The sequence below is a fragment of the Erigeron canadensis genome, chromosome 6 (genome assembly GCF_010389155.1).
Source record: "Erigeron canadensis isolate Cc75 chromosome 6, C_canadensis_v1, whole genome shotgun sequence".
In the NCBI taxonomy this organism is placed as follows: Eukaryota; Viridiplantae; Streptophyta; class Magnoliopsida; order Asterales; family Asteraceae; genus Erigeron; species Erigeron canadensis.
The window spans coordinates 20298122-20325305 of NC_057766.1; the positions used below are offsets into that span (position 1 = coordinate 20298122).

General features: G+C 34.9%; 3 protein-coding genes, 1 long non-coding RNA gene and 1 pseudogene across 5 annotated transcripts; 2 read left to right on the plus strand and 3 right to left on the minus strand.

The window, feature by feature from the left end:
* The first annotated feature begins 770 nt into the window (after nt 1-770).
* LOC122605761 lies at nt 771-6645 on the plus strand. 2 transcript variants are annotated; one of them, XR_006324709.1, is made up of 5 exons: nt 771-973; nt 1266-1423; nt 1515-1595; nt 1671-1756; nt 6203-6645. It is a non-coding gene; the product is annotated as an uncharacterized LOC122605761 (long non-coding RNA). The 2 variants fall into 2 exon arrangements; XR_006324708.1 differs by having other exon boundaries at nt 1515-1563.
* Nucleotides 6646-7546: 901 nt separating this feature from the next.
* LOC122603494 (protochlorophyllide-dependent translocon component 52, chloroplastic-like) lies at nt 7547-10185 on the minus strand. The gene is made up of 7 exons (XM_043776208.1): nt 9518-10185; nt 9200-9387; nt 8955-9038; nt 8683-8866; nt 8412-8609; nt 8122-8312; nt 7547-8041 (listed from the first exon to the last, which is right to left on the minus strand). Exons 1-7 carry the CDS (start codon nt 10028-10030, stop codon nt 7786-7788), a joined length of 1614 nt encoding a protein of 537 aa, XP_043632143.1. The 5' UTR covers nt 10031-10185; the 3' UTR covers nt 7547-7785.
* Nucleotides 10186-10739: 554 nt separating this feature from the next.
* LOC122605483 lies at nt 10740-14838 on the minus strand (annotated as a pseudogene).
* Nucleotides 14839-18051: 3213 nt separating this feature from the next.
* On the plus strand, nt 18052-20949 carry LOC122602882 (protochlorophyllide-dependent translocon component 52, chloroplastic-like). Its single transcript, XM_043775490.1, has 7 exons — nt 18052-18651; nt 19203-19390; nt 19502-19588; nt 19685-19871; nt 19956-20153; nt 20231-20418; nt 20506-20949. The coding sequence occupies exons 1-7, from the start codon at nt 18130-18132 to the stop codon at nt 20759-20761; spliced, it is 1626 nt and encodes a 541-aa protein (XP_043631425.1). The 5' UTR covers nt 18052-18129; the 3' UTR covers nt 20762-20949.
* A 5300-nt stretch (nt 20950-26249) lies between these two features.
* On the minus strand, nt 26250-26796 carry LOC122606280. The gene is made up of 2 exons (XM_043779241.1): nt 26747-26796; nt 26250-26668 (listed from the first exon to the last, which is right to left on the minus strand). The coding sequence occupies exons 1-2, from the start codon at nt 26765-26767 to the stop codon at nt 26357-26359; spliced, it is 333 nt and encodes a 110-aa protein (XP_043635176.1). The 5' UTR covers nt 26768-26796; the 3' UTR covers nt 26250-26356.
* Nucleotides 26797-27184: the final 388 nt, after the last annotated feature.

The window sequence follows — 27184 nt, forward strand, 5'->3', positions numbered from 1 at the left end:
CTTATTAAAACTTGACACGTGGCATCGGTTATAAAGTGACACATCACACGTTTCTTATAGTTTGGATTTGCCACATTGCATCCTGTTCGGATTTTGTCACGTCCTTTTTTTTAGTTTTGTTTTTCCTTTTCGGATTTTTTATTACGGGTTACTTCTTTTGTTTTTTCCACATTTTTTATTTGTCATTCAACCTTATTGTGATACACCTCGTAGCACTACTTACATTTTGCTATATCGCATCCGCTTGAATTCTGAATTAATATATTGATATTTTTGTCATATCACATCCCGTTCGGGTTTCTACTACGAGTTACGTTTTGGTTTCTTGCATACTTTTAAACAAACATATTATTGACAAAATTATTTATAATAAAGCGGTCGAAAATTCACGGCATATATACTAAAATAACGAAACCGTTTCAACAAGGGAATTGAGAACCCGCAACGCGGGGTCCAAAATTTTATAGTCATTACTATTTATTATATTTTAGGCTTCAATAATAATTTACTTTAGGGAAAATGATTTATGATGTTAACATCATCTTTGTTGGATGATGTTGCTCTTATAAAGTCACTTAAATCAATTTATACACATGTCAAAAAGCTCTTATGATTTTAATGGTTTATGAGAATCTAAGTTATCCCCTTTACTTTAACCCCAATTACTATAAATCGACGACGCGGGTTATTAACCGACTTTAACTTGATATAATAAGAGAGTCCATTTCTCTTAGCCTCAGGTACAAGCTTTTAAGCATGAAACTGCTCTGTACTCAAGCCCTAGCCCCGTTCTTCTCTTTCATCTACAGTCGCCCCTGCTTTCTTATTCCCGAATTACCATCGGAAAAAATATCAAAAATATATATATGTATATCAGTATATGTATATTTGAGGGTTTTAGTTACGGTTTTTAAATTCTAAAATTGATGACGGCAACGCTACTTCTATCACTGATGAACCACTAGACGATGAGGTTTGATTTTCTTTTCCTCTTTTTTTTTTTTTGAACTTTTTTCTTCTATTTATAAAGTATGTTAGTTTTGGTTTTTGTTTAAATTGAAAAGGGTATATCTTGAATTGAAGTAATTTTATTGTTGTTTTTCTTGAAAAATATTGAATTTTTTAATCTGATTTTTTTTCCAATTTTATCTGTTTTTGAGGTTATTGTGGTACGGAAAATTGGTATATAGTTGAAGATTATGATTTAAGAACAACCCCCTTTGTAGAATATGTGACTTACAAAGGCATGTTGATATTACAAACAGGTTGAAGTAAAACTAGAAGTTTTGCAGGTGTTTAACCTCTTAAATGGCCTATGCGGTTACGGGTGGCGTTATATTTGGCACAAACATTAGAGTACTGCAGCAGCAAAGGGCGATCTTTCTACCACGATTTTAATGTCTATAGAGTATTATCTGATCAGGTAAGGATGCCTCTGTTTATATACACGAGTTTATTTTTATTTTAATGTAGGAAAATAATGAGTTATAAATGATGAAAAATTGTGATCTTAGGCTCTCTTGTTTTGGACTAATGAGGATAGCTGAGGCGGAAAAACTTATGGTACAAACTTAGTTGTTTAAATAGACACTGAGGTAGTATTCATTATGGTAAATCCATAAATATTAGTAAAGTTTTTTGATTAAAATAAGAATACTTTCATATGGCAGTGTGTAGAGTAATAGCAGAGAGCATAATTAACAGCTTTGGAACAACACGCTTGCGTGGCCTGGAAAGCTGATTCCCCCCAACCCATGTAAGTCTAAGGTCTTAATACTTCTCATTTTTACAGTCATACAACAAGATAAAAATAAGGGAAAACTGCAAGAAAAATGAAATATCCTATTAACTTGTGACCAGTATATGCAACGTACTATGTAATACCTAAAACTATGGACCCTTCCGGTATGCATTACTATGTAACTATGAATCCTTCCTTGTCGGGATGCTAATGTAACTATGGAGCCTTCCTAGTCCGCTAGTCGGTGTGCTTTTCGATGCAACTATCATCTTGTCAATATGTTTTTCGATGCTACTATGGAACCTTTCTTGTCGGTATGCTTTACGATGTAACTATGGACCCTTCTTGTCGGTATTACGATGTAACTATGGACCCTTCTTGTTGGTATGCTTTACAACCTTCCTTGTCGGTATGCTTTACGATGTAACTATGGACCCTTCTTGTCGGTATGCTATACAACCTTCCTTGTCGGTATGCTTTATGATGTAACTATGGGCCCTTCTTGTCGGTATGCTTTGTGATGTATGGACCCTTCCTTTTTGGTATGATTTTCGATGTAATTTTGGACCCTTATTGTCGATATGCTTTGCGATGTAACTATGGACCCTTCCTGGCGGTATGCTTTTCAATGTTGCATTGTTACTATGGATCCTTCCATGGCGGTATGCTTTTCAATGTTACATTGTTACGATGGATCCTTCCATGTCGGTATGTTTCTCTATGGAACTATGGACCTTTCTTCTTAATATGCTTCTCGATGTAACTATAGTACTGTCGGTATGCTTTCTGAAAAGGTGCCAATGATGTAGCATATACTTCATGAAATTACAAAGCTAATATGTCTTTCATAAAATCTGGGTTGCCACTTGCTTTTAATTGATAGCTTCTTAGATAATCTCTCTATTATGACAGGAAATTTTGTCGAAAAGTTGGTTTGTAAAGTTCTGTATGGTTTTGCCACACAATGCAATATATGAATTTCTTATGTGGTTACCTGAGAAGTACTTAAAGACACTTCAATGTTTATAAGAAACTGAACCAAACCATTAGCCTTGCTTTTGGCAAGCCATGTGTTTCTTGATTCCTATTTCCTTTTTTTAATGTCTTTCATTCGCCCTTTCGAGCAGTCCGTATATGCTTTGATGTAAAAAATTGACCCTACGAACTTATTTTCTTGATGGTGTTTACTACATGAGCTGGTTATCACACTGATTAACTATTATTTTATTTTAAACCGATGGTATGTTATCTGTGTTCAGATCCTGTTATATTCCCTTTAGATCAATATGCTTCTTGATGGAGTTTATGGACCCTTTTTATTAGTAAGCTCATGTTTAAACGAACCCTTTTAGTCGGTATGCTTTACAAAGTAACTATAGACCTTTTTCGTTATATCCTTTTCGATGTAACTTGGGGCCCTTCCCGTTAGGATGCTTTCCGATGTAACTGTATTCTTTCCGATACAAAGTATGGGCTCTTTCTATTGGTATGCTTTCCAGTGTAAATATGGGCTCTGTGTCAGTATGCTTCTCGATTTAAGTATGGAACATTCCTGTCGGTATGATTTACGATGTAACTTTGGAGCATTCTTGTCCGTATGCCTTACAATGTAACTATGGGCCCGTTTCAACTGGTATATTTCTCCGTGTAATCATAGACCCTTCTTGTCGGTATGCTTTACGATGTAACTATGGACCCCTTTCGGTATGCATTAAGATGTACTATCGACCCTTCTTGTTGGTATGCTTTTCGATGCAATTATGGATCTTTTTGGTCAGTATGCTTTACAATGCAACTATGAACCCTTCCTGTCGATATGCTTTTTAAAAAACACACCACTGATGTAGCATATCCTTCATGAATAAGAAAGATATTGTCTTTCAGAGCCACTGCTGGGACTCTTTCCTATCGAGTGATATCTAGCTTCTTATATTTTGACAAAAAAATTTGTTAGAAAGTTGGCTTGTAAAGTTTTGTATGATTTTGGCACACACTGCAATGTTTGAACTTCTTATGTGATCTCTTCCAAAGTACTCGAAGACAGGTTACTTGGACATTCAACATAATCAAAGTAGTCTTATATGTGTACATCATTATAAGAATCCCTAATCATATTGTCTGGCTACATGAGCATTAAGTAATACACCATTAAAAGCCCTTATTGAGCTGCTTTTTGTTCTTTATCCATAGATACTTTGTGGCGTCTGATATTCTATGTCTCAGGGCAAGCCATGTTTTTTGTGGATTCTATGTTTGATATTCCTATAGTAATAATATATATATATATATAGATATATATATTTGTAGTTACTTGGGAAGTACTTAAAGACAATTTACCTAGAAACTTAACCTACTTGAAGTAGTCTTATATGTGTACATTATTATAGAAATCCCAAATCCCTACTTGAAGTACTTAAAGACACTTCAATGTTTATAAGAAACTGAACCAAACCATTAGCCCTGCTTTTGGCGAGCCATGTGTTTCTGGATTCTTATTTCCTTTCTCTGATGTCTTTCATTCTCCTTTTCGAGCCGTCCGTATATGCTTTGATGTAAAAAATTGACCCTATGACCTTATTTCCCTGACGGTGTTTACAACATGAGCGGGTTATCACGCTAATGAACTATTATTTTATTTTAAGCCGATGATATGTTATCTGTGTTCAGATTTTGTTATATTTGGTGTTGGACCGTCGTTTGTATGTTGTCCACTTTAGTCTATGAACCTTTTAGATCAATATTTTTCTTCATGGAGTTTATGGACCCTTTTTTTTTTATCAATATTGTGTCTATGTAGTGATTGGGCAAAAACGCTCGACTGTGGCACAATAAGTTCAAATTCTTTCAGAAGCGTTGGTCGGTATACTTTACGATGTAACAAGGGATGCTTTATGGCGTAAATCGTGGACCATTCCTTGGTTGGTATGCTTTACGATATAACAAGGGTCCCTTCCTGTCGGCATGCTTCTTGATGTAATCATGGACCCTTGATAGTTTTTTAAGGGGTATACAATTTTTTAAAGAAACTAAACCAAACCTTTAGCCCTACTTTTGGTGAGCCATCTGTTTCTAGATTCCTATTTTCCTTTTTTGATATCTAGATTCCTATTTCTTTTTTTTTTAATGTTTTTTGTCGGACTGTAGTCCATGCTTGATGCTTATATGTAAAATAACCGACCCTTTTTCATTGATGGTGTTTACATATGACCTGGTTATCACGCTCATGAATGATTATTGGTATGTTATTCGTGTTCAATATCTCTTATATTTGGTGTTGGACCCTTTTGTCAGTATGATGTCTAGTATATCTATCGGCCCTTTAAATCAGGATGCTTTTTCATGGAATTTATGGACCCTTTTCATCAATAAGCTTTTATGTGTAAATTACGGACCCTTTCGGTTGGGGGGTGCAATGTATGAATCTTATGTGGTTCCTTGCGAAGTACTTGAAGACACTTCAATTTTAAACCTAATCTAATTGAAGTAGTCTTATGTGTACATTACTATAGAAATTCCAAAAAAGCCATAATCATATGGTCTGACTAGTTGAGCAATAGGTAATGCATCATTAAAAGCCCTCTTTTAATAGTAGAGCTGCTCGTGGTTCCTTACCTGTGGGATGCTTTACGATGTAAGTTACGGTCGCTTTCGATCGGTATGCTTTCAAAGTTACTATGGACCCTTTTCCGGCTTTCTGTGGGATGCTTTACGATGTAAATATGGACCTTTCCCTTTGGTATGCTTTTCGATGTAACTATGGGTCCTTTCTGATGTAACTATGAACTATGTCCTCTTATTGTCGCCATGCTTTATGATGCAACTATCGACCCTTCCTGTCGTCCGTATGCTTTACGATGTACTATGGGCCCTTCCGTGTCGGTATGCTTTACGATGTAACTATGGACCATTTATGACGGTATGCTTCTCGATGTAATTATGGACACTTTATGTCTATGATTTACGATGTAACTAGGGACCCTTATTGTCGGTATGCTTCTCGATGTAATTATGGACACTTTATGTCTATCATTTACGATGTAACTAGGGACCCTTACTGTCGGTATGCTTTTTGAAAACGTTCCAATGATGTAACATATATTTCATGCAACTACAAAGATAATACTTTCAGAACAATTGAGTCATTGCAGCCGAGAAAGTTGCAGTTTATGATTCTACAGAAAAATGATTAGCTTCCTAGATAATTTCTCTATTTTCACACAAAATTTTGAAAGAAAGTTGGTTTGCAAAGTTTTGTATGGTTTGGCCATACTCCATAGAATGCAATGTACGATTTTCTTTTGTGGATCTTTTGTGAAGTACGCGATAAAAGAAGTCATAATCCCTTTTAAAAGGAATATGCATATCTTGTTTGCTAAATAAAAAAATTTAGAATCCCACTTAAATTTGAATTTGTATCTTTTTTCTCGGTCCGGTTCTAATACATGAGTTTTCATGGTTTAGACGAGGACGAGACCCGATTAGCATGAATACATAAAACTGTGGACTGGACTGGTACTTTCGGTTATGTTCGGTGCCGATCCAATGTAGGGTCGGTTCAAATCACTTGGAGGCGAATGTCATTATAGTTCAAAGGGATGCATGTTACAGAAGTGGTGATTCAAATTTGTTGGCTCGAGATTGTAGTTTGAGACTTTGAGTGGAAGGCAGACGTGCTATGGACATGGTTGAGGTATAAATGCAATGTTGCGTTTTAATTATAAAAAGAGATTTTGTTACTTTTGTAGTTTTATTTATGTATTATTTATGAAAGGATTGAAATCCTCTCAAGTTTTTCCAATATGATGGGGAATGTTGAAATGAATGAGGATCCTAATCCCGTATGAGAACAGAAATGTATCAATAGTTTTTCACTGCGATTGTAATGACTAATGACTTCTTTGACATTCTTTAGTTTCTGGAAAATTAAACATGGGATTTAAGTTCCAAGTTTCCTTGCCTTCAATTTCAAGATAATGCCAGAACTTTAGATGTATGGTGCACTAGAAGATACTTCTACTTATCCATTTTAAGTTTCTAATTAACTACTCGTATTTATCTCCACTCGGCTTAATACACACTCAGTTCAACTTAGTAGTATGTTAGTAGTTTTAGTAGTTACTAATAATGGAGGTATAAATTTAGTAGTTTTAGTATGGGATTATTTTATTCCCTCCCCCTCATGGGAAATAGAACATCTCAATTTTAAATTATGCTCCTAGTTACATCAGAAAAATGGCTAGTTGATTATTATAACGAGTAACGTTTCCTAGTAACATGCTAGATTTTATCAATACAATTGCTTCTAAAAGAAAATAGCAATACAATTATGCAACTGCTGCAATTCACCACATGGCCGGGTCCAGTGCCGAAACAATCTTATGAAGTTTAATACTTATAAAATCAAAATAAACAGATTGTATGGAAACCAACAAACACTTCTACTCCATAACTGTTACAAAGTGGAAAACCCAACCCCACAACTCTGCAATCACATGACATTAGCCACAATGCTAACAAAGCTATCATCAGACACTAGTGCACGGGAGACCCAGCCAGGGCTATCTCATGGGTCCTTATCGGATTGGTCATCAACTTTTTTAGTGGCTCTGTTATGCTTTCCAACACAGGTTTTATATCTGAAATCTGTAGATATCTTTTGTTTATCATTTAACCAAGCACCCTAAGTCATTATCCTTGATCTACACTCAAAGGTTGTGACTCAAGTTTTGGAAGACAAGAACGTTAAATTTAGGCGTACTTTTTAGGACAAAAAAGTATTTCAGATCGACTAGGTGGACAGATACCTTCAAAGAATCCAAAACATCTGAGTAATCTAATCATAGTGATCGTAACAAATAGTCGGTAACAATTACATATACGGAGATATGTAAAATTATCTAAAAATACAAGTGCTTCATTGAGCAAACCTCCATCTAATATGAATAACTAAATAGATAAAAAAAAATTAAGACCAAACCAAATCTTCAAAAGGGAGGTTCAACCGTTCAAGTAGTTAGTAACTATAAAAAGAGAACCAACAAGTCTCAACGGGCTGCGTGATTATAGTCATGGTAATGGAACTTCTCGTAGATATAATGAGACAACCATTTAGATCCGACAAAACAGAACACTGCAACAACGACAAGTGTCGTTCTTGCAACATTTGTAATCATTCCTTCCTTAATTGCAGCCGCAATAGCCACTGCAGCAAAAGGAAACACCTGAAGAGACACCTTGAGTGCTTTAAGTCCTTTATATGCTGCACTACAGCTGCTGCAGTTCACTACATGAGTCCAGTACCTGAAACAATCACATGAAGTTCAAGAATCATAGAAGTATTATAAATCAAGAAAAATATGGTTGAACTTAATGCAAATAACCTGTCCATAAGCTGTTCTCTAGGAGGGGTGGGCGGAAGATAAGATAAATCAAAATTTTCCCCCCAATCAACTTGGCCGCCTGCATATTTGTTTAGCCACTTCCTATATGCAACCACACAAGCATCTGATTTGGTTGGCACGAAACAGACATTTCTCCAGTTAGAAAGACCCGCCTGCATTACTTTCTTTTCCTACAAGTTGCATACTTTTTCAAGAACGGGTTCAAATCAAAAGACAAAACTTTAATTATCAATTTAATTTTATCTCGGGGAAGGGGCTTGCAGTTATACCCCAACGTGAAGAATATACAAATCCGAATCCATAACCAAATTCTGTGCAATATGGTACATCCATCTGAAAGAAATTCGATCTATCCAAGCATCCCAATGTCTAGGAGAAACAATTATCAATCTGCTATTACCCGGGCTGACTGGAACAGCAATAAAGACCAATAGTGGCTGGCTAGGCGGGTTTTGTGCTAAATGGTCCTGAATTAATAACATTAATTGAATTAAGTACCATGTTAAGATCTTGATTAATATTTATTAAATGTATTTTAACCTTTTTGTTGGCTGATTTTGCCACGTTAACTGGATTTACTCCAAATGTGGTCACACTACCATAAAGCAGACAAGGAGGCACAAAGTGCCATTTTCCGTTTCGATGGTTTGATGTAAAGCCGTTTGTGTGTATTTTGTCTACATTTATATCAATAGGTCTACCTCCTTCCTGATCAAGCTTAACAGTGAAGGAAATATGTGTTAGGCGGGTGATTTTTCAAAAATACCAGAAAATGTGAATATAAAAATATATGTGATGGCATAAGTACTTATCTGGGCTGTGGCGCCCCCAGTATCCCGTAATGCGCATATGGAATGTGAGCAGGATCCAAGAGATTTTCAAACAAGATTTCGTGCCTGAAGGTGTTATGCTCTTGATCAAGATATTGAATGACTTTCTATAAAAATAAAAAATAAAATTCATACGACTATAGTTGAAACTTTGTGTATACCGATTTGTTTTGTATTCATAAATCAAAGTTCAAAGACAAAGAAATTTAGAGTTGAAATATGCATACCCATATGCTAGATCTCTAGCAAACACTTGATAAGTAAATGAAGGATCATCGAGTTCAGGGATGTATGGCGGTTTTTTCAGTGTAAGGATATCTTTATGTTTAGGATCAGTATTCGGCCAGAACCAAACAATTCCGTTTTGCACAGTGCTTGGATAAACAGCTACACACGCTTTCTGAAAGGTATGAACCTACACATATTCCATCAGTTAAAACATAATTATATAACAAAGGGTGTGTTTGGGATTGCGTTTTTAAACAGATCATGACTAAAAGCAGAAGCGGGTATTAGGATAGATCACTTGAATTGATCAAGTATACCGGAGGACCATCAAGAGCCGCTTGAGGGATTAATTTGCAATCACCAGAGCCACCAAAGCACCAACCATGATACACACATTGCAACCTGCCCCATTGATCAATCCTTCCTTCTGAAAGCGGAGCTAATCTATGTGGACATCGATCATCAAAAACTTTCCAAGAATCCTCATTCTGATCCCACCAAACCACCACATCAAGACCCATTACTTTCTTCCCATGTGGTGCTCTTTTGTCAAGATCACACACTGGCATTACTGCATACCACTGAGAAAGCCAGTCAAATTTCTCATCTTTATCAACGCTTTCGATTTCTTCTTCCTCTTCTTCAAGTAAGAATGCCGGTTCTGTTGAAACCGATGGTGAAACTGCATTAAACTTCTTGAATTTTGAATTTGAAAACCGGGTTATTCGTGGTTGTCTATGAGTAAGTGGAAGACTGAAAATGTGTTTGGACATTTGGTTTGTGACAAGTAAAGTTGGTAACACAGGGGAGGGAACTTTGAGAGCTTCCATCGAGAATAAAATGAAATGAAGAAGGAAGATGCGGGATTTATGGGATGTTACGTACTACGACTGCAGCAAATGATATAAAAGGGTAATAGTACTGGCTGGGGTAGTTCGAGTTATGAGTAAATGGAAGACTGAAAATGTGTTTAGAAATGAATGTTTAGATCGGTCGAGTTGGCTATGCTTAACATGCTTAAAAGCACAGTCATGTACCAACCGAGCTATCTTTGAATCGATAAAATACAAAACATTATCCAAAAACTGAAAGGTGGTGTACAAGTAATCAATATAGGTTCAGACAACCATACATAATCAGACAAATGAAAATGGGTTGCCTTTTATTGTTGAAACATCAATTTAAAAAAAAAAAAAATAAGAATAAACAAATGAACGTTTTTTTTTATCCTTTTATTTTATCGTTCTTGATATATACTGAAAGTATGTAACATGAATTTTTGAGGAAAACATCGTCGTATTTACAAATTCTCGATTAAAATAAGACATTTTCGGTTTCCCCAAGTATAATTACATGTTGAAAGATATGTAGGTAAAGTCATATATATATTACACATCCTTCATAGAGAAAACTTAATACAGAGTCTTTGGTTTAATACAAATGACCAGAAGGGGAAATATGAATAAAAATATATTTAGAAAAGTGAACTTCAAGGAAGTCACAACTAAGGAAGAAAACAAATCTCAGCGAGACGCATGATTATAGCCATTTTGATCCCACAAAACAGAAAACTGCAACAATGACAAGTGTATTTCTTGCAGCAACTGAAATCATTTCTCTCTTGGTTGCAGCCACAATAGCCACTGACGTAAAAGAAAACACCTGAAGAGAAACCTCGAGTGCGTTAAAGCCTTTGTATGCAGCACTACAGCTGCTGCAGTTCACCACATGGCTCCAGTACCTGAAACAATTAATCAATGAACTGATGAATTTCAATACTAAAACAAATATATTATCTTTTACTACTTTATTTCCTTACAAAGAAAAATTTTTTTTTTTTTTCGGAAATTACCTGTCCATGAGTTGTTCTCTAGGAGGGGTGGGTGGTAGAGATCCCTTAAATTTGTCTCCCCAGTTGATTTGACCGCCTGCATATTTCTTCAGCCACTTTCTATATGCAACAACATTAGCATCTGCTTTGGTTGGCACAAAACAGACTTTTTGCCAGTTAGAAAGACCCACGTTCAGCAACTTCTTCTCCTACGAGTTTCATAATCTTTCCAGGATTTAACAAAAACAATGCTTCAAGGGAAGGGCAGAGGAGCGGGTTAGTTTTACCTCGATGCGAAGAAGATACAAGTCTGAATCAATAATCAAGTTCTGCCCGATATGGTACATCCATCTTGAAATAATTCGATCTATCCATAGAGCGAAATTTCTAGGAAAAATAAAATATCAATCTGCTATTGCCAGGACTCACCGGCACACATATGAAGATCAAAAGCACCTGTTTTCGTGGCTTTTCGGGTAATTTCCCCTGGATTCCAAATAACAGACTCAGTGGTTAGGTGTACGTCCCAATGAAAAAAGAACTTAGGCACAATTCAACCCATTTTGATGGGATTGGAAAAGTTCAGGCTGTTTTTTGTGGCGAAGGGAACAAATGTGTAAAACCGAAGTAGATAGATGGATAACAAACCCATTATTAAAGAGACATATCACTAGCCCCTGACCTGTCCCATGGCCGACATGATTAAAGAGACATATGGTGGGTTTGAGCCCCTGACCTCTGCTTTATACTGCATGACCCATATCACTAGCTACCATTGTGGGGACAATTCAGCAAAATGTGAAGCTGGTCAAACGTGTCAAAGTTTGCATAACATATTTCCAAAAGCTTATTATGTTACAAAATCCAATTCAAACGATATTATTCATTTTAGTAACATGGTTTTCCTACTTAATTCAATACATTAAATACCAGAAGTATGAAATGTTGGACAGAACAGTGAGTGGGTCGCCCAACCCAACCTGACCCGTTTTGAGCTGTTATCCAGTCCCATTTCTGCAAGTACAGTTTCTGAAGTTTATTGTTTACCTTTGAGTTGTTATCTGGACTTCCTCCAATTGTAACATTACCATGAAACAGACAAGGAGGAACAAAATTCCATTTACCATCTGGCTCGGTTGAAGTAAAACCATTTTTGTCCATCTTGTGAACATTTAAATCAATAGGCATGCCCCCTTCCTGATCAAGCTTAACAGTGAAGAAAATTTGTGTTAGGAGGGCGATTACCAATAATATTAGAAAGTTGAAACATAAGGATTATTCGATTGCATGAATACTTATCTAGGCTGTTGTAACCTTAGTATTCCATAATGTGCATATGGTATATGTGCAGGGTCCATGAGATTTTCAATCAAGATCTCGTATCTGAAAGTGTCATGCCCCTGATCATCAAAATGCATGCTTTGTGTAATATATATAAAGAAGATAAATGTAGGTGAGACGAGCATACCCATATGGAATATCTCTGTTAAACATTTGGTAAGTAAATGAAGGGTCGTCAAGTTCAGGGATGTATGGAGGTTTCTTCTTATTGAGGATGTCTTTGTACTGAGGATCAGAGTTTGGCCAAAACCAAACAATTCCGTTTTGAACTGTGTTTGGATAAACAGCAACACGTGCTTTTGGGAATGTATGAACCTGCATGTATTTTATCAGAAAAATCATACCACTGTATATGTTAGGAGACGGCGTACACGTAAAAATAACATAGGAGCCACCTGACCTCAAAAACGTACAATAACAATGGAAGCCAAGCAAAGACATTCACAGAACAAAAAACGGGGGGTGGTCTTATAAGATGATGCCATGATGGTGTACATTATCTGACAACAATGCAAGTCTATATAAATTAACAAGATTAGTGATGTATGACAAAGTTTCTTTGTGTAAATATCTTCACCCTAAATGACGGTTCTGAGGGTGGTCATAATCAAAATCTTCAAAATATAGGTCCAATCTTTTGTTTTCAAGTTCAAGTCTAGATAAAAAAATTATGTTACTCGTAATTTTTTTGATGAGACCAGAATCATGTATAAAATACATGAAAGGTTACTCCTTTGAATATGAAAGATTGCAACTCTTGGCGAGCAGGCATATCTTTTGTTGCACCAGTTACATAAAAACTGCAAAACTTTAAAAGACACCTTAAAGCAATGCAATATTTCGTTTATGCAGAATTTATTTCTTGACAGACTCGGCTGATAAAAATTGTTAAATTAGCCGATGAAATAAGTACATCTTTCATGACCCGAATTAGGATGTAATGTACCAAACCCCTACAAAGTCGAATCGAGTTCAACCAAGTCATCAAACGAGGATACACTCTGCACTCACCATGAGTTTAACTTCAACTTCCTTGGTATCAAGCAAATGTAGGCCCAAGTGTTGAAGATCAAGTCCTTTTGTATTTAGAAGGTCAAGACATGGTGAAAAAGAGGCCTTCACTAATATAGCCTTAACTTTTGCAGTTTGCTACAAAGCTCCGTTTGCGACGTGCGACCAATCGAAACGACAATTGGAAGGAGGAGCATTAGCTGCAAACGCCAAAGGCGGTTTGCGTCAGTCTTCGGGGCCAAAAACGCCATTGTCCATGAGTTATGGGTCTATCTTTAAGTTTTTCGGGTTTTTTTTATTATGTTTTTGTAATAACTTTCGGCTCACTTATGTTTTAGGGCCCATTTGAATTTTGCTTGTCTATTTCATTTTAAACCCTGGGAAAAGATCAAACTTTGATAATAAAAATTTCATCTCTTTCCCCATACACATGTTTGTGTTTAAGCGTGAAAATCCCTAAATTTCGGTATTCTTTTATAATCAACGAATTTTAGAAAAATTATTCCTGACATTTTTAGAAATCAACAGGTTCAGTTATCTATCTAGAAATTCATCAAAATCACAATCACACCAAAAGTTTTACAACACTAAAATAACACACACTTAACACTACTATATATGATCTAGACAATGATCAATTGGTCCAATGGTGAGTCACGTAGATTTTATCCTCTAGGTTGGGGGTTAGATTCTTGCCAGGTGCAAAATATGCCTCCAGTTAAACTCCTCAGTGGTTGAGAGCCTACTGGAGTTTTCCCTTGAGATATCTATCTAGTGATGATGTAGCGGGCCTGGTTTAGACAACTGATCACCTACGCTAGCTAGGCTTTCACTATGTTATGGTGGGGGCGTTGCCTCAATAGTTCCAAAAGAAACACTATAAATGATCTTGTATTATATTGTTAAAAGTAAAACACTCAAAAGATCGAATTTATACGGGAGGACCATCATGAGGGGCTTGAGGAATGAGTTTGCAGTCACCAGAGCCACCAAAGCACCAACCATGATAGACACATTGCAACCTCCCCCATTGATCAATCCTTCCTTCAGAAAGCGGAGCTAATCGGTGAGGACAACTATCATCAAAAACTTTCCAAGAATCCTCATTCTTATCCCACCAAACCACAACATCTAGACCCATCACCTTTTTCCCCTGTGGAGCTCTCTTGTCAAGATCACAAACTGGCATAAGTGCATACCATTGTGAAAACCAGTCAAACTTGTCATCTTGGTCAACGGTTTCGGTTTCTTCTTCTTGATCAAGTGGGAATGATGATGGTTCATTTGAAACAGATGAAGAAATGGCAGAAAAGTTCTTGGATTTGAATTTTGTAAATTGGGTTTGTTTGTATGTAACTGGAAGACTAAAAATGGGTTTGGACAATTTGGTTTTAATTAGTGAATATGGAGAACGATAGGAAGGAAGTTTGAGAGCTTCCATTGCTAATGGTTTTATCGTTTGTGGGAATTAAATTGTTTTTCGAATTGGGTGGCGCTTGCATTTCTATATATGACAAAACATTGAACAATTAAAATATTATCAGTACGGATTGAAAGTCAAGAACGAGGACCTAGAAATAACACTAAAAAAAACTTATAAACGAACTTTCATCTAAACTACACTAACAAGTAAATAGTCAGAGAGGGCCCTATCCTTGTCCTAGGGCCGAACTTATGTTTGTTTGATAAGTCAATTAATAATTTTAGATTATACAAATAATAAGTAATAAAAAATAATGAGTATTAAAAGTATTAAAAAAAGTAGAAAGTTTATAGCATTATGGATTGACATTTGACATAGTCTCCGTATGGCTACGTGCCTACGTCTATGCTTGGGAGTGAGTGTGGTTACAATTAAGCCACCCATGCAATCCATTATTCCACGGTCTTTGTGTTGAAAGTTGTGTATGAGTTTGATGTCTTAAATGCATGTTAGAAAATTGATCCCTATCTTTGGAAGAAGACGAATATCATGTCTGAATTTTGATGAAATTTGATGATGAGAAATTGACATCTAGCACTACTATAAACGAACTAAAGAGAGTGTTCATATTAAACCGAATATACAAAACAAATGAAGACAAACCATACTCATCTGATTCGCAGTTCGCTTCAGTTCACGTTCTTCATTCGGGATCGCAATATTCACGAGGCTGGTCTCACGAATCCGGTTCGAAGGGGTATACAGATTGCAAGTTTTTAAACTCATTAATTTAAAACCGGCCAACTACATAAAATAAAACAAATAATACTTAAAAATTACTCAATCTTTTGTCTTAAAAATTATTCAACGATTTGAACATGCGTGTCGTGTGTTTATTTTGATAATTACCATGTGTAATACGAGTACTAATTAAACCAACATCTTTGAACCCAACACAGTTCACCAAGTTTAATTCACCGCCCTCTATCAATTCTGACGTTTCTCTTGGGCTAGGCATGTGGCATAAGCCTTGGGCCCACAATTATAAGGGGTCCAAAATTGTTGTACGTAAAGCCTGAATAATGTAATAAATATTTATGCAACTTACACTTTTTTAAACTTGACGGACATAATTTCCATTTATATGTTTTATATTTACCAACTTATACCTTATTTTAAGTCGTTGTTACTCTTTTGGTCCATCATAGTTTCATCATATAGCATACATACAGTGGCGGCTTAAAAGTTTTGGAGGTCTTAAACAAGGTCAGTTTTGGAAGCCTAATTCGTTAGCTTATAGATTAAAGTAAACAAAAAATAAGGTAGTTCGACTTATGTTATTGAGCTACTACTAATGAAAAGATGCAGATTTTGATTCAAAAACTAGTAAGAGTGTTACTGCAATGCAAATTATATGATGTTATTTCATCCAAAATCCAAACATTTAATCTAGTATAAAAAATATTGAGGTCTCTATATTTTTGGGGGCCTAAATTGATCGGCTAATCCTATAGTACTGTTGAACCACCTATGCATACATACATTTTCTTGAATAGCATATAATTTCTTCTAGTCAAGCAATTATTAAGAAATTTGTTACTGTTTTATTTAAAATGATAGTATGTTCAAATAAAATCATAGGCTTTACCTAAACATAACATGATCATGTTCGTATTTCAAGGGCCTATATCCAAGGGCAGATCTATATGGTATTAACCTAGGCCCTTAGACCTAGGTTACATTGAAATTTTTTTACCAAGTATATGGAAAATTATATCTAGACACATGTTATATAAAGTATTGTATCTAGGTAAATTATCAAGTAAGCTTTTTGAAGGATTTGAAGTGGATAATTTATCTTTATCAACGTAGTGCAAGAGTGATCTTTAACGGCGAAAGGTCTCATTGGAGAAGATAACCTAAAGGCTTTAAACTTTTAGTATGTATTTTACATTAATGCCCCCTTATTAATACATTTATTACAGTTTTACTCCTTGTGTTACTTTTTATCGTTTTCAATTATGTCCCATTAATATTATTTTAATTACTTATGGATTAAAAAGAAATACACATAACTTAATTATTTAAAGCTAGAGCTCTAGTTCAAATTTAAAAGATTTGTTACTATATCGATTTTGTTCAGGAATGAGTCTTTTTACTTTTGGAGAGGCAAAATTGTTTACATTTCACTTCACTTGTATCCTGTATCTAGGAATTGGGTCTTATTGTTGATGTTTTGTGAAACACGCCCAGACCGTTATATTCCTAGATATGCCACTGCATATATTTTTATTTTTTCCTTGGGGTCTATTTCTTTTCTTTTTTTTTAATCATTTTCAAAGATGATCCTGATCTTTGTAAATCATATCTGAATTATAACCTATTTAAAGAGAATTTGGGTGAACAATAACTTTTTGGTCCATATCTACGGTATTAATTTAAATATAGTCTTTGTTAGATAAAAATTTAAAATGAGCATTGGTTTAATAGTTTGTGCTTTCTAAAATGAACATTGGTTTAATGGTTTGTGCTTTCCTTGATGTTTGAGACAAGAGTTCAAAACTCTTCCCCTTTTACCTTTTTTTTATTTTATTTTTTGCACTTTGCTCCTTGCTTCTCTTTTTATTTATTTTCTGCACCTTGTTTTTTTCTTTTTTCTTTTCTACCCTATTGTTTTCTTTTTATTATTTTCACCCCATAATTTCATATAATTTGTCTTTTATATAATTTTTAAAGCATTTTTTTAAATATTTTTTTTGCATTTACATTTTATTCTTTTATAACTTTTTAAAATGTTATATAGTTTACAAAAGTGCTATATATTTTGGTTTTTTATGCTATTTTTTTCTTTCTTTTGTTGCATTAAATATTCGTTTTTATTTTCTAAACATTTGGTGTTTTCTTTTATTTTTCATTTAAATTTAGTTCAAGAATGAGCCGACGACTCATAGACACAGACTTAGTTAAAGGAACCCACCGGATCTGTAGCGAAACGGAGATATCGAGAGGTAGAAAACACCAAATGAGTTCAAAGGAATTAATGAGTTTTCAGAGGGTAATTTGTCACTTCTCTTTTTTATTTTTTGGCTTTAGTATATTTCTTTAGGAATTTTATTTAACATATCCCCACTAGTTAGAAAGAAATTCACGGGGTTTAACTCAAACAAACATGTATAAACAAGGAAGCGCCAAAAACAAAACATGTGTGGCAGATTTGTAACCACAATCCCATGATCCACAAATTGCATTCCACATATGAGTAATAATAAAATTCCCCAAAATCCCCAACAATTCAATTCACAGCATCCATCCATCCATCCTCCATGGAAGCTCAAGCTTTCAGACCTCCATCCCCTGTTCACCCATCTTCATTAATCAAAACCCAGTTACCAAACAAACCCATTTTCAATTTTTCATTCATTCCCAAGAAACCCAACTCCCCATTCCCATATTTAACCCATTTCACAAAACCCAAATTCAAGAACTTCACTGCAGTCTCACCTTCTGTTTCAACCGAAACCCCGGTTGAGGACGAGACCGAAATCGTCGATAAAGATGACAAATTTGATTGGTTTTCTCAGTGGTATGCGTTAATGCCAGTTTGTGATCTTGACAAAAGAGCCCCACATGGGAAGAAAGTAATGGGACTTGATGTTGTGGTTTGGTGGGATAAGAATGAGGATTCTTGGAAAGTTTTTGATGATAGTTGTCCTCATAGATTGGCTCCACTTTCTGAAGGGAGGATTGATCAATGGGGCAGGTTGCAGTGTGTGTATCATGGTTGGTGTTTCGGTGGTTCTGGTGATTGTAAGTTGATTCCTCAAGCCCCCCTTGATGGCCCCCCGGTAAATTCGATCGTTTTAGCTTTTATGTGTTAGAATTACTTATATGATTGTGTAGTTTTTTTAGAATGGCAAATGGTGGTTGTTAGTTTTCCCAATTTAGTAAATAAACGACTCCCACCTCCCACTTGGAACTCTAGACCAAGAGCTCGTTGGCAGTTAGATGGTTGTGTAATTAGGAAACCGCACGCAAATAGTAAACATACATACCTAGGAATGATAACAATGCCAATGCACATAGAAGATATATGTATGAGTTAATTTGTTTTCAAATAGAGTCATAGAGAGTTGATAGAAAGATTAGCATAATTCGGCTTAGCAGTGTGATGCCTTGGTCCACGGCCACACTTGCTCGTCTATCTTGTTAATTTAAGATTTGTTTTTATAGTTAGGAAATTCGTATAGGGGCTTGAGCCTGAATTATGTTAAATTCGTATACGGGCTTGAACACACTCAAAGTGCTACTCTGTGGTGGATACAAGATCATCTATCGACATTCAGTGTATAAACATTCAACAAATTATATTATGCCTATACTGATAAGGTATGTGCAGGTTCATACCTTCCAGAGAGCGTGTGTAGCTGTTTATCCAAGCACCGTGCAAAACGGGATTGTTTGGTTTTGGCCAAACACTGATCCTCAGTACAAAGATATTCTTTCAAAGAAGAAACCACCATACATCCCTGAACTCGACGACCCTTCGTTTACTTGTCAAATGTTTAATCGAGATATACCATATGGGTAATGCAATATGCAAGTGTTGCCATTATTTTTGTCTTCAATTTTATTTTACTTCATGTGGTTACATAATAGTATCATGGGATATGTTGATCAAGAGTGTGACATTTTCAGGTATGAAATTCTGATTGAGAATCTCATGGATCCTGCACATGTTCCGTACGCACATTATGGGATAATGAGGGGGGTACCACAGCCCAGATAAGTGCTTATGCAGTCACATAATTTATCTTGTTTGAATTTTTTTTATCTTGACATGATATTAATAATAAACTGTCTAACACAAGTTTTCTTCACTGTTAAGCTCGATCGGGAAGGGGGTAGACCTCTTGAGATTAACGTAAACAAAATAGACAAAAATGGTTTTACTGCAAAACAGCAAAATGGTGAATGGAACTTCATTGCTCCTTGTCTATTTTATGGAAGTATCAAAACTGGAGGAAGTCCGGATAAAGGGTCTGGGGTGTCAGCTGGAAGCACAAATGTACAAATTTCAACTTCAAATACGATTATATAACTCAAGAGCTTTATTCTTGCTGTCCTAACTTCTTTAATCTGTTTGATCCAGGGGAAATTAGCACAAAAACCAACTAAACAGGTGCTTTTGATCTTTATCTGTATGCCAGTGAGTCCTGGTAATAGCAGACTGATATTTATTTCCCCTAGAAACTTTGCTGTTTGGATCGATCGTTTTGTTTCCAGATGGATGTTCCATATTGGGCAGAATTTGATTATTGATTCGGATTTGTATCTACTTCATGTTGAGGTAAAACAAAATTCCCTACAGTATGATTTTGAACTTCTGTTTGATATCAGTTCTTGAAAGATTATCCAAACCTGTAGGAAAAGAAAGTGATGGAAGCTGGTCCTTCTAATTGGCAAAAGCTATGTTTTGTGCCAACCAAAGCTGATGCTAATGTGGTTGCATTTAGAAAATGGCTAAAGAAATATGCAGACGGCCAAATCAATTGGGGAAACAAATTTGATGGTTCTCTTCCGCCCACCCCACCTAGAGAACAGCTCATGGACAGGTTATTTGCATATAGTTCAACCACATTGACGTTACATGTTTTAAATGTTGAAAACTCATCCGTGTTTTGATTGATTTGCTGCATTAGGTATTGGAGCCATGTGGTGAACTGCAGCAGTTGTAATACTGCATACAAGGGTCTTAATGTACTCGAAACGTCTCTTCAGGTGTTTTCCGTTGCTGCAGTGGCTATTGTGGCTGCAACCAAACAGGGGATGATATCAGTTGCATTAAGAAACACGCTGGTCATTGCTGCAGTCATGTGCTTTGTAGGATCAAAATGGTTATCTCATTTCATCTACAAAAACTTCCGTTACCATGACTATAATCACGCATTTAAGTGAGACTTGTGGAACCTGTAATTGTTCCCATGGCTGTATGTAGCTATAGTAATGATACAAAATTCTGATGTACGGCGGTAGTAAATAATGTGGATGTGGCTTATAGTACTAGAGAGCAAAAGGGTATTTTTCTTTTGATATCAACGTTCGCATACTTGAAATATGTTATTAAACTACACATATCTTTTAAACTCATGGCGACACCGGATTGCTCAAGGCAATCATGACGTTATAATACTTTGATTATGTATACATCTTTAACACTAAGCTCCGAAGAAAGGAGATTACACTATATGACTATAAGTCTAGGTGCAGGTTTTTTTTACTGAATTGTGAAAATTTACCCATTTACTTTCATAATTTCATTGAGTATATGTTAAGTGTGACCTGCTTTGATTCTATATAAAATAATTATTCACTTTAAAATATTCACAATAAATCTTACACTAAAGTTTCATTGTGAAAACTTCATTGACTTTCATTGAAGATTTTTTCAGTGAAGTTCTTACACATTGACTTTTTAATTAATCCAGTAAAGAACGAATATTTGTTCATTGTATGAATATTTCATCACTTCATGAATGAACTTGATTGAATATCCCACAATCAAACAAAGTTGACTATCATCATTATTACAGAGTATTAAATAATGTAAGTTCACGAATGGAATAGAAGTTGACATTTTTGTGTTATGTTCTACCTAGAGACAGAGTTATTTTTTGAGTTATTAGGATATATATAGGTATAAATATATCTCTAACAACTTAATGTTCAACCTAACATCTTTTGATTTGGACTAGGATTGAATTAATAATTAGATTAATTATTAATTAATATTCTATAATTAATAATTCATATTTATTAATTAATAAATAATATTAATTAACATATCTAGTTAATAATCTCCGATTATTATTTCTCACTTTGTTGATTATAAATAGGTAGATACAATATATACATATTACCGGATATCTAAGTGTCAACGGGTGTGACCCCGTAGGCTTAAATATTTTCCGGACATGCGTTTATTTAACGTGATTATATTCCAACAGCTCCCACTTGAGCATGTTACATAAAGGAAATAACATTGGTTAGCGTCTAGCAACACGCCAATGCTCCCGGAAATATTCAAGTATAGTTTCTTAAAGTATCTTTGAAACGGTTTCAGAGTTTATTATCCTTTTGTTTCATATACCTTGTTAATTAACGATATCTTGGATGAATGTCATTCCAAAATTTAACGATTCTATTTCTCATGTTAACAACTAATTAAGATTACCAAATTAATCGAGACCACATCTGGAGTTCATTTGGGTACGGCCGTACAAACATCTTAATTAATTAATGAGGGGCCCAATGGTATCATTCTTCAGTTGCAAATTGAAGGAACAAATCCTATTTTGACTACACGTATTAGTCATGTAATTTCACTACATCTTTGAAAATAGCCCTTTATTACTACCTTATCCAAGATAGTTAGAACTATATCAAGAAAATGCAATCCACACATGCATAACTTGCTTGTATCTCAAGTTTAAGGATAATAAAGTAATCATTTCACGAATGTCACTTAATGACGCCGATCCATAAAGTGATGATTCGTTAAGTGTGGTAGTCTGATATGCATCTCGATAGATATTGTTTGGCGTAAAATTTTTACTACTAGGATCCTGAGTAACGTTTACATTTTAGTCCTTCTGTAATAAATACATAATACTGTTTAGGATTGTAGGATCCTTGATCCTAATTAGTTCAATGTTCCGGTTTACATTATATTATTATGATATAATAGGATCTTGATATCTACAAGATCTGTGATTACACTAACGAATATATGTCTAGCGTATTAGATATTATTTATAGGACTAAAGTCAAAGATGTGTTTTACAAAGAAAATGTGTTACAACGGATAGTCTACCATTTCCTCCACAAGAATCGGGATTGACAACAGATTTACTTGATGAAGAATAATTCTCAACGGTCATGTAATCCATTTCTTCAGCGTAAAGAGCAAGTCCAGGGAGATCCTGGATATTTTGGAGATACAGTTCAACGTCTAGCTCTATAGATAGAGGAAGCCAGCGATCAAAGAAGGACATGCATTCACTCATCAAAACACTGAAAGAATACACACATTACCACCATCGTTCAATCAACAATAATAGCTTAGTTAATTAGCGATTGTTATTCGATTCATTCATTCAGTAGTTTATTATTTTCGTTGTAATCATTCACAAACAAAAGCAATAATAAAAGAACAGCTGGAGGGTCGATTGCATCCTCTCGGGGTTTTTTACCTAATATCACTTAATTGGATCAAGGGTTTTTCCTCGTCAACAAAATTCCGTTGTCTTTGTTCTTTATCGCATTCATTTAAGATTTTAGTATTGATTTGAATTACTTTACATTATCTTCAGCCGTTTTCATAATTACTCTGAGTATTTCTATCTCAAAGATCTTCTTAAAACTCTTTTTAAACCTAAACTCAAAGTTTAGTTCTTTTTGTTAAGAAAACTTTCCTTTTTTATTGAAGATCCTTGAACACCAAACCCCCCTTACAAATCTTTGGTCCTTAAGTTGTCTAAAATTCTTTCTAAAATTATCCTTGGTAAATTTTGACTGAAACAATTTGGCGTCCACCGTGAGGCAAAAAGGTGCTTTTGCAAATAATTTCAGCCTTATGAAATGTTTTATCCTAAAAGAAAATTTTACGTCGTACAAAAACTTTTTTCCAAACAAAATAATGTCCGAGAAATCTCAAAGTTCTTCTTCTTTTGATTCGATCTACGATTATCCTTATGTGAAAGAAAGCTTAAAAAACCCTCCTGAAAATGCAAGATTCTTGGCCGAACAAACTCTGAAAGGAAATACCGAAGGCATACCTTCTGTGGATCCTTATTTGGCTTTGATTTGGAAGATATATTTTGATTGAATTAACCAATCGATTTCTAGAGCAAAAACTGAAGAGCTAATTCCAGGATCAGATGAGTTGGTGAAAAAGTACGCAACAAGTTTCAAATGCAAAAAGGAATCAACACTGAAAATCAAGAAGGGCTTCTTAAAAGCTAAGCCACTTAGCAAGATCCAAAAGAATTCATGTATGGCCAACAAAGGTAAAAATTTCAAAAAATATTTACAATTTTCTGATTATCATTTTACCGCAGATCTATCTGGACTTATCACAAAATGAAAAGTCTAAGGGACAAGGTTAATTGGCCAAAAATAATACCTAGGAAGTTTTATACCGAAAGAACTAAGTGGTGTATTTTTCATGGAATATTTGGTCATGAAAGTAAAGAATGTGTAGCATTTAATTATGAATTATGGAGATTAATACATGAAGGTTTGTTAGATGAGATACTTCCTAACAAAAATTGGAAACTAACTAAAAATGGATCTCCAAAGTAAAACGCATGTTGGTACATCGTAATGCTAACCCAAGCAGGTGAGTCATGATTAGCCATTAGGGCTAACGTGAACCATTAACATATGCTTTGTCTTGATATTCTAGTGCAGGATCAACAACATTCAGGATCTTAACAAGCAAAGATCACAAGTCATTACCCAAGGTACTGACCCTAAATCAAGACAACTTCTCCTAAGCCAAAATCCTACAAATGGATTAGAGTGGGTTGAACAAAAATTTCAATCCTAGGTTGAAGGGCTCACTTTCTCAAACGACGAGGTTAACATTACACCTCATTTCGCCCAGGTCGCACGATAAAAAGCTCTTAATAGTGGGTAGATCCTCACAATTAAGACTTTACATGGGGCTGTTGATTATCTTACAATCAACTCATTTGGTTCGTGATCATAAACGGTCACCTTAAAGAATAGGGATAGTCTCTCTATTAAAAATAGGAACGAATGACAAAAGATTTGGCCAAAAAACTAACGATTGAATTGATTGATTATCATTTGCGATGATCAATGCCTTCAGACAGGGTACAAAAATGAGGAGAAATGCAAGAGATTTATCTAAGGATTAATAAAAAAAAGGTACAAGATCGAAAATCTTTGCTTAATAGCGTAAACATTGAACTAACAAGTTGCTACTAGAATCAAGAAATGGCCCTCCTGTTACTACAATTATGGGAAGAAGGTTTGGTATTGATCCCTAATTTACTTTCTTCAATTGCTTCGCCCTCCCCAAATATTTGAGGATATTTGACTTTCAGCCAACCTAAAAAGCTATTCAAATTGCTAACCTCCGCTTTGGTATCGTTAAGTTCTTTCTTCAAAACTGCCATTTCCTTTAAGGTTTGATTTCTGGTGTCCATAACTGAATTCAAAAGTCGGTTAGCACTCTTAATCGTTTCGTTCTTATTCATGATTTCCGCTTCATAAGTATTCGATAATTTCTCAATGAGCTGCAAAAATGAAATAAAAACTATTTAGAAATCAATAAGAGATTAAAATACATGCTCAAGTAAAATGCTTACAGAAATAGATTGATCCCTAAGCCTCTTAGGAGTTTTACGTCTAAACGATGATTCACCCTCCATGGGATTGTTATAAATGTTGATAGAGAAAGAAAAGATGATTTTAATATATTCTCTAGGCATGAAGTAGTATCTAAAAGACTTTACTATCTTGGATATAAATAAGTCGATTAGGAAAAATGGATCGACACTACGAGTGTTAGCTGTCAGATCGAGTCGTGTAAAAAGCATTGATTATTTGACATTGAAAATTTAATAATGTCGATTAGATATTTCTTGGAAGATAATCATAAATGCAGGTTCATAAAAAAGAGATGCGGAAACCGAAGTATCTCAATTAATGGAAAGAGTAAATGTTATTCTTGAGAAAGGATAAAGACAAAGGTACATTATTTAGAATAATTGTAAAGATTTTCCATATTGATTTATTTTGCTAGCAAATGATTCTTCTAATTTCGATAGTAAACTATTCCACTTATTAACATCCCAACTAGGAAATTCTAAACCCATAGTTTTTGCTTCCGCTGCCATAAGTAATTTAGATTCTAAGACTTGAATGGCTGCATTTATATGAAAAGGCCTCAGTAATGCCTCTTGCTCTGCATAATGCCAAGCGATATTTTCATGTAGTTTGGACTTAGCCTTAGATGTTTCTGCTAATGCATCGTGTCTCCCTTCGACTGATAGAGAATTTTCTTAGATAAGCAATAGTTAAATCCTTTTCCCGTAATTGATGCTCATAGCAATCAATCATTTGTTTCAATTTATAGGATAAGAAACAAAATTCGTTAAGAAAAGGGAATTAGAATAAATAAGAAGTTTAGGAGAATACACTTACTAAATCAAATTCTTCTTTAGCTTCATTAAGTCTTTGATGGAAGATATCTCCCTCAAACTTTTTTGGGTTAAGTTGTTTAGCCAGAGAATCAGTTTTAGGGGTATCTATGACTTTAGAATCGTTTATGATATGAAAGAGATTGATAGGGTATATTTCGGAATTATCTCAACCATATTTCGAAAATTCCTAATTACTGGGACAGTTAGCTAGATATAGGAAAATAAAAAGTTATCATAGCATAAGTTTAAAATGGCCAACACAAAACATTTTTCACACCACTAGAACTAACCATTCCAGGTTAGTTCAACATTAGGAAAATTAATTTCCATTGGTTTCGTCGATCTCTGGATGAATTCTTTTAAATTTTGAAACCACACTCTGTAGAATGAAAGCATTTCCTTTTGCTTTTCTGAGTTCTTCTTGAACAACATCCAAGTTCTCGTAAGCATCAACTAGTTCTTCCCTTAGGGTTACCATGTCATCTCCCCATCGACCGATGGCTTCTAGGATTAGTCCCTGATGGTCATCACGAATCTGTGCCGTGAGATTCAAACATTCCCCTAAATCTTTGAAAAGCTTGTCTTGTTTTTTAGCGATTTCTTCAGATAGTTCTTTGAATTTTTCGGAAGCCTATACACATAGAAATAAAAGATATATTATAAGAAACACATATCCGGTATATTTACGGATAGATCTAGTAGAAATTACCTGGGTAGGGAAGTCTGACATGATTATGGCAACAAGGGAGAAAATAGTTTTACAAGGTTGAGAAATAAATGGAGAAGAGGGAGAAATCAATAGAGAATAAATAGGGAAAAAGAGAATTTATTGTTGTGTGGTTGAAGGTCTAATCCAAAGAGTCATGACTTTTCATTGAAAAGATGCTTCTCGAAGGAATTAGTGAAAAAGAAACTAAAAATTCATCACACACATATATGTTACATGAAATAGTCTCCTGACATTTTAAAAATAAAATAACGCAACATGATTCAGATAATATTCATTGGGGACATAAACTTTAAATGTAACAGATCAAGTTCATACATAACCAAATTGACATCAAGGATCATTAAAGAGTGGTGTCCTCACTACTATTCGACTAGGATCATATCCTCTTCAACCTTTAAAGAACCCTCATTTCCTGTA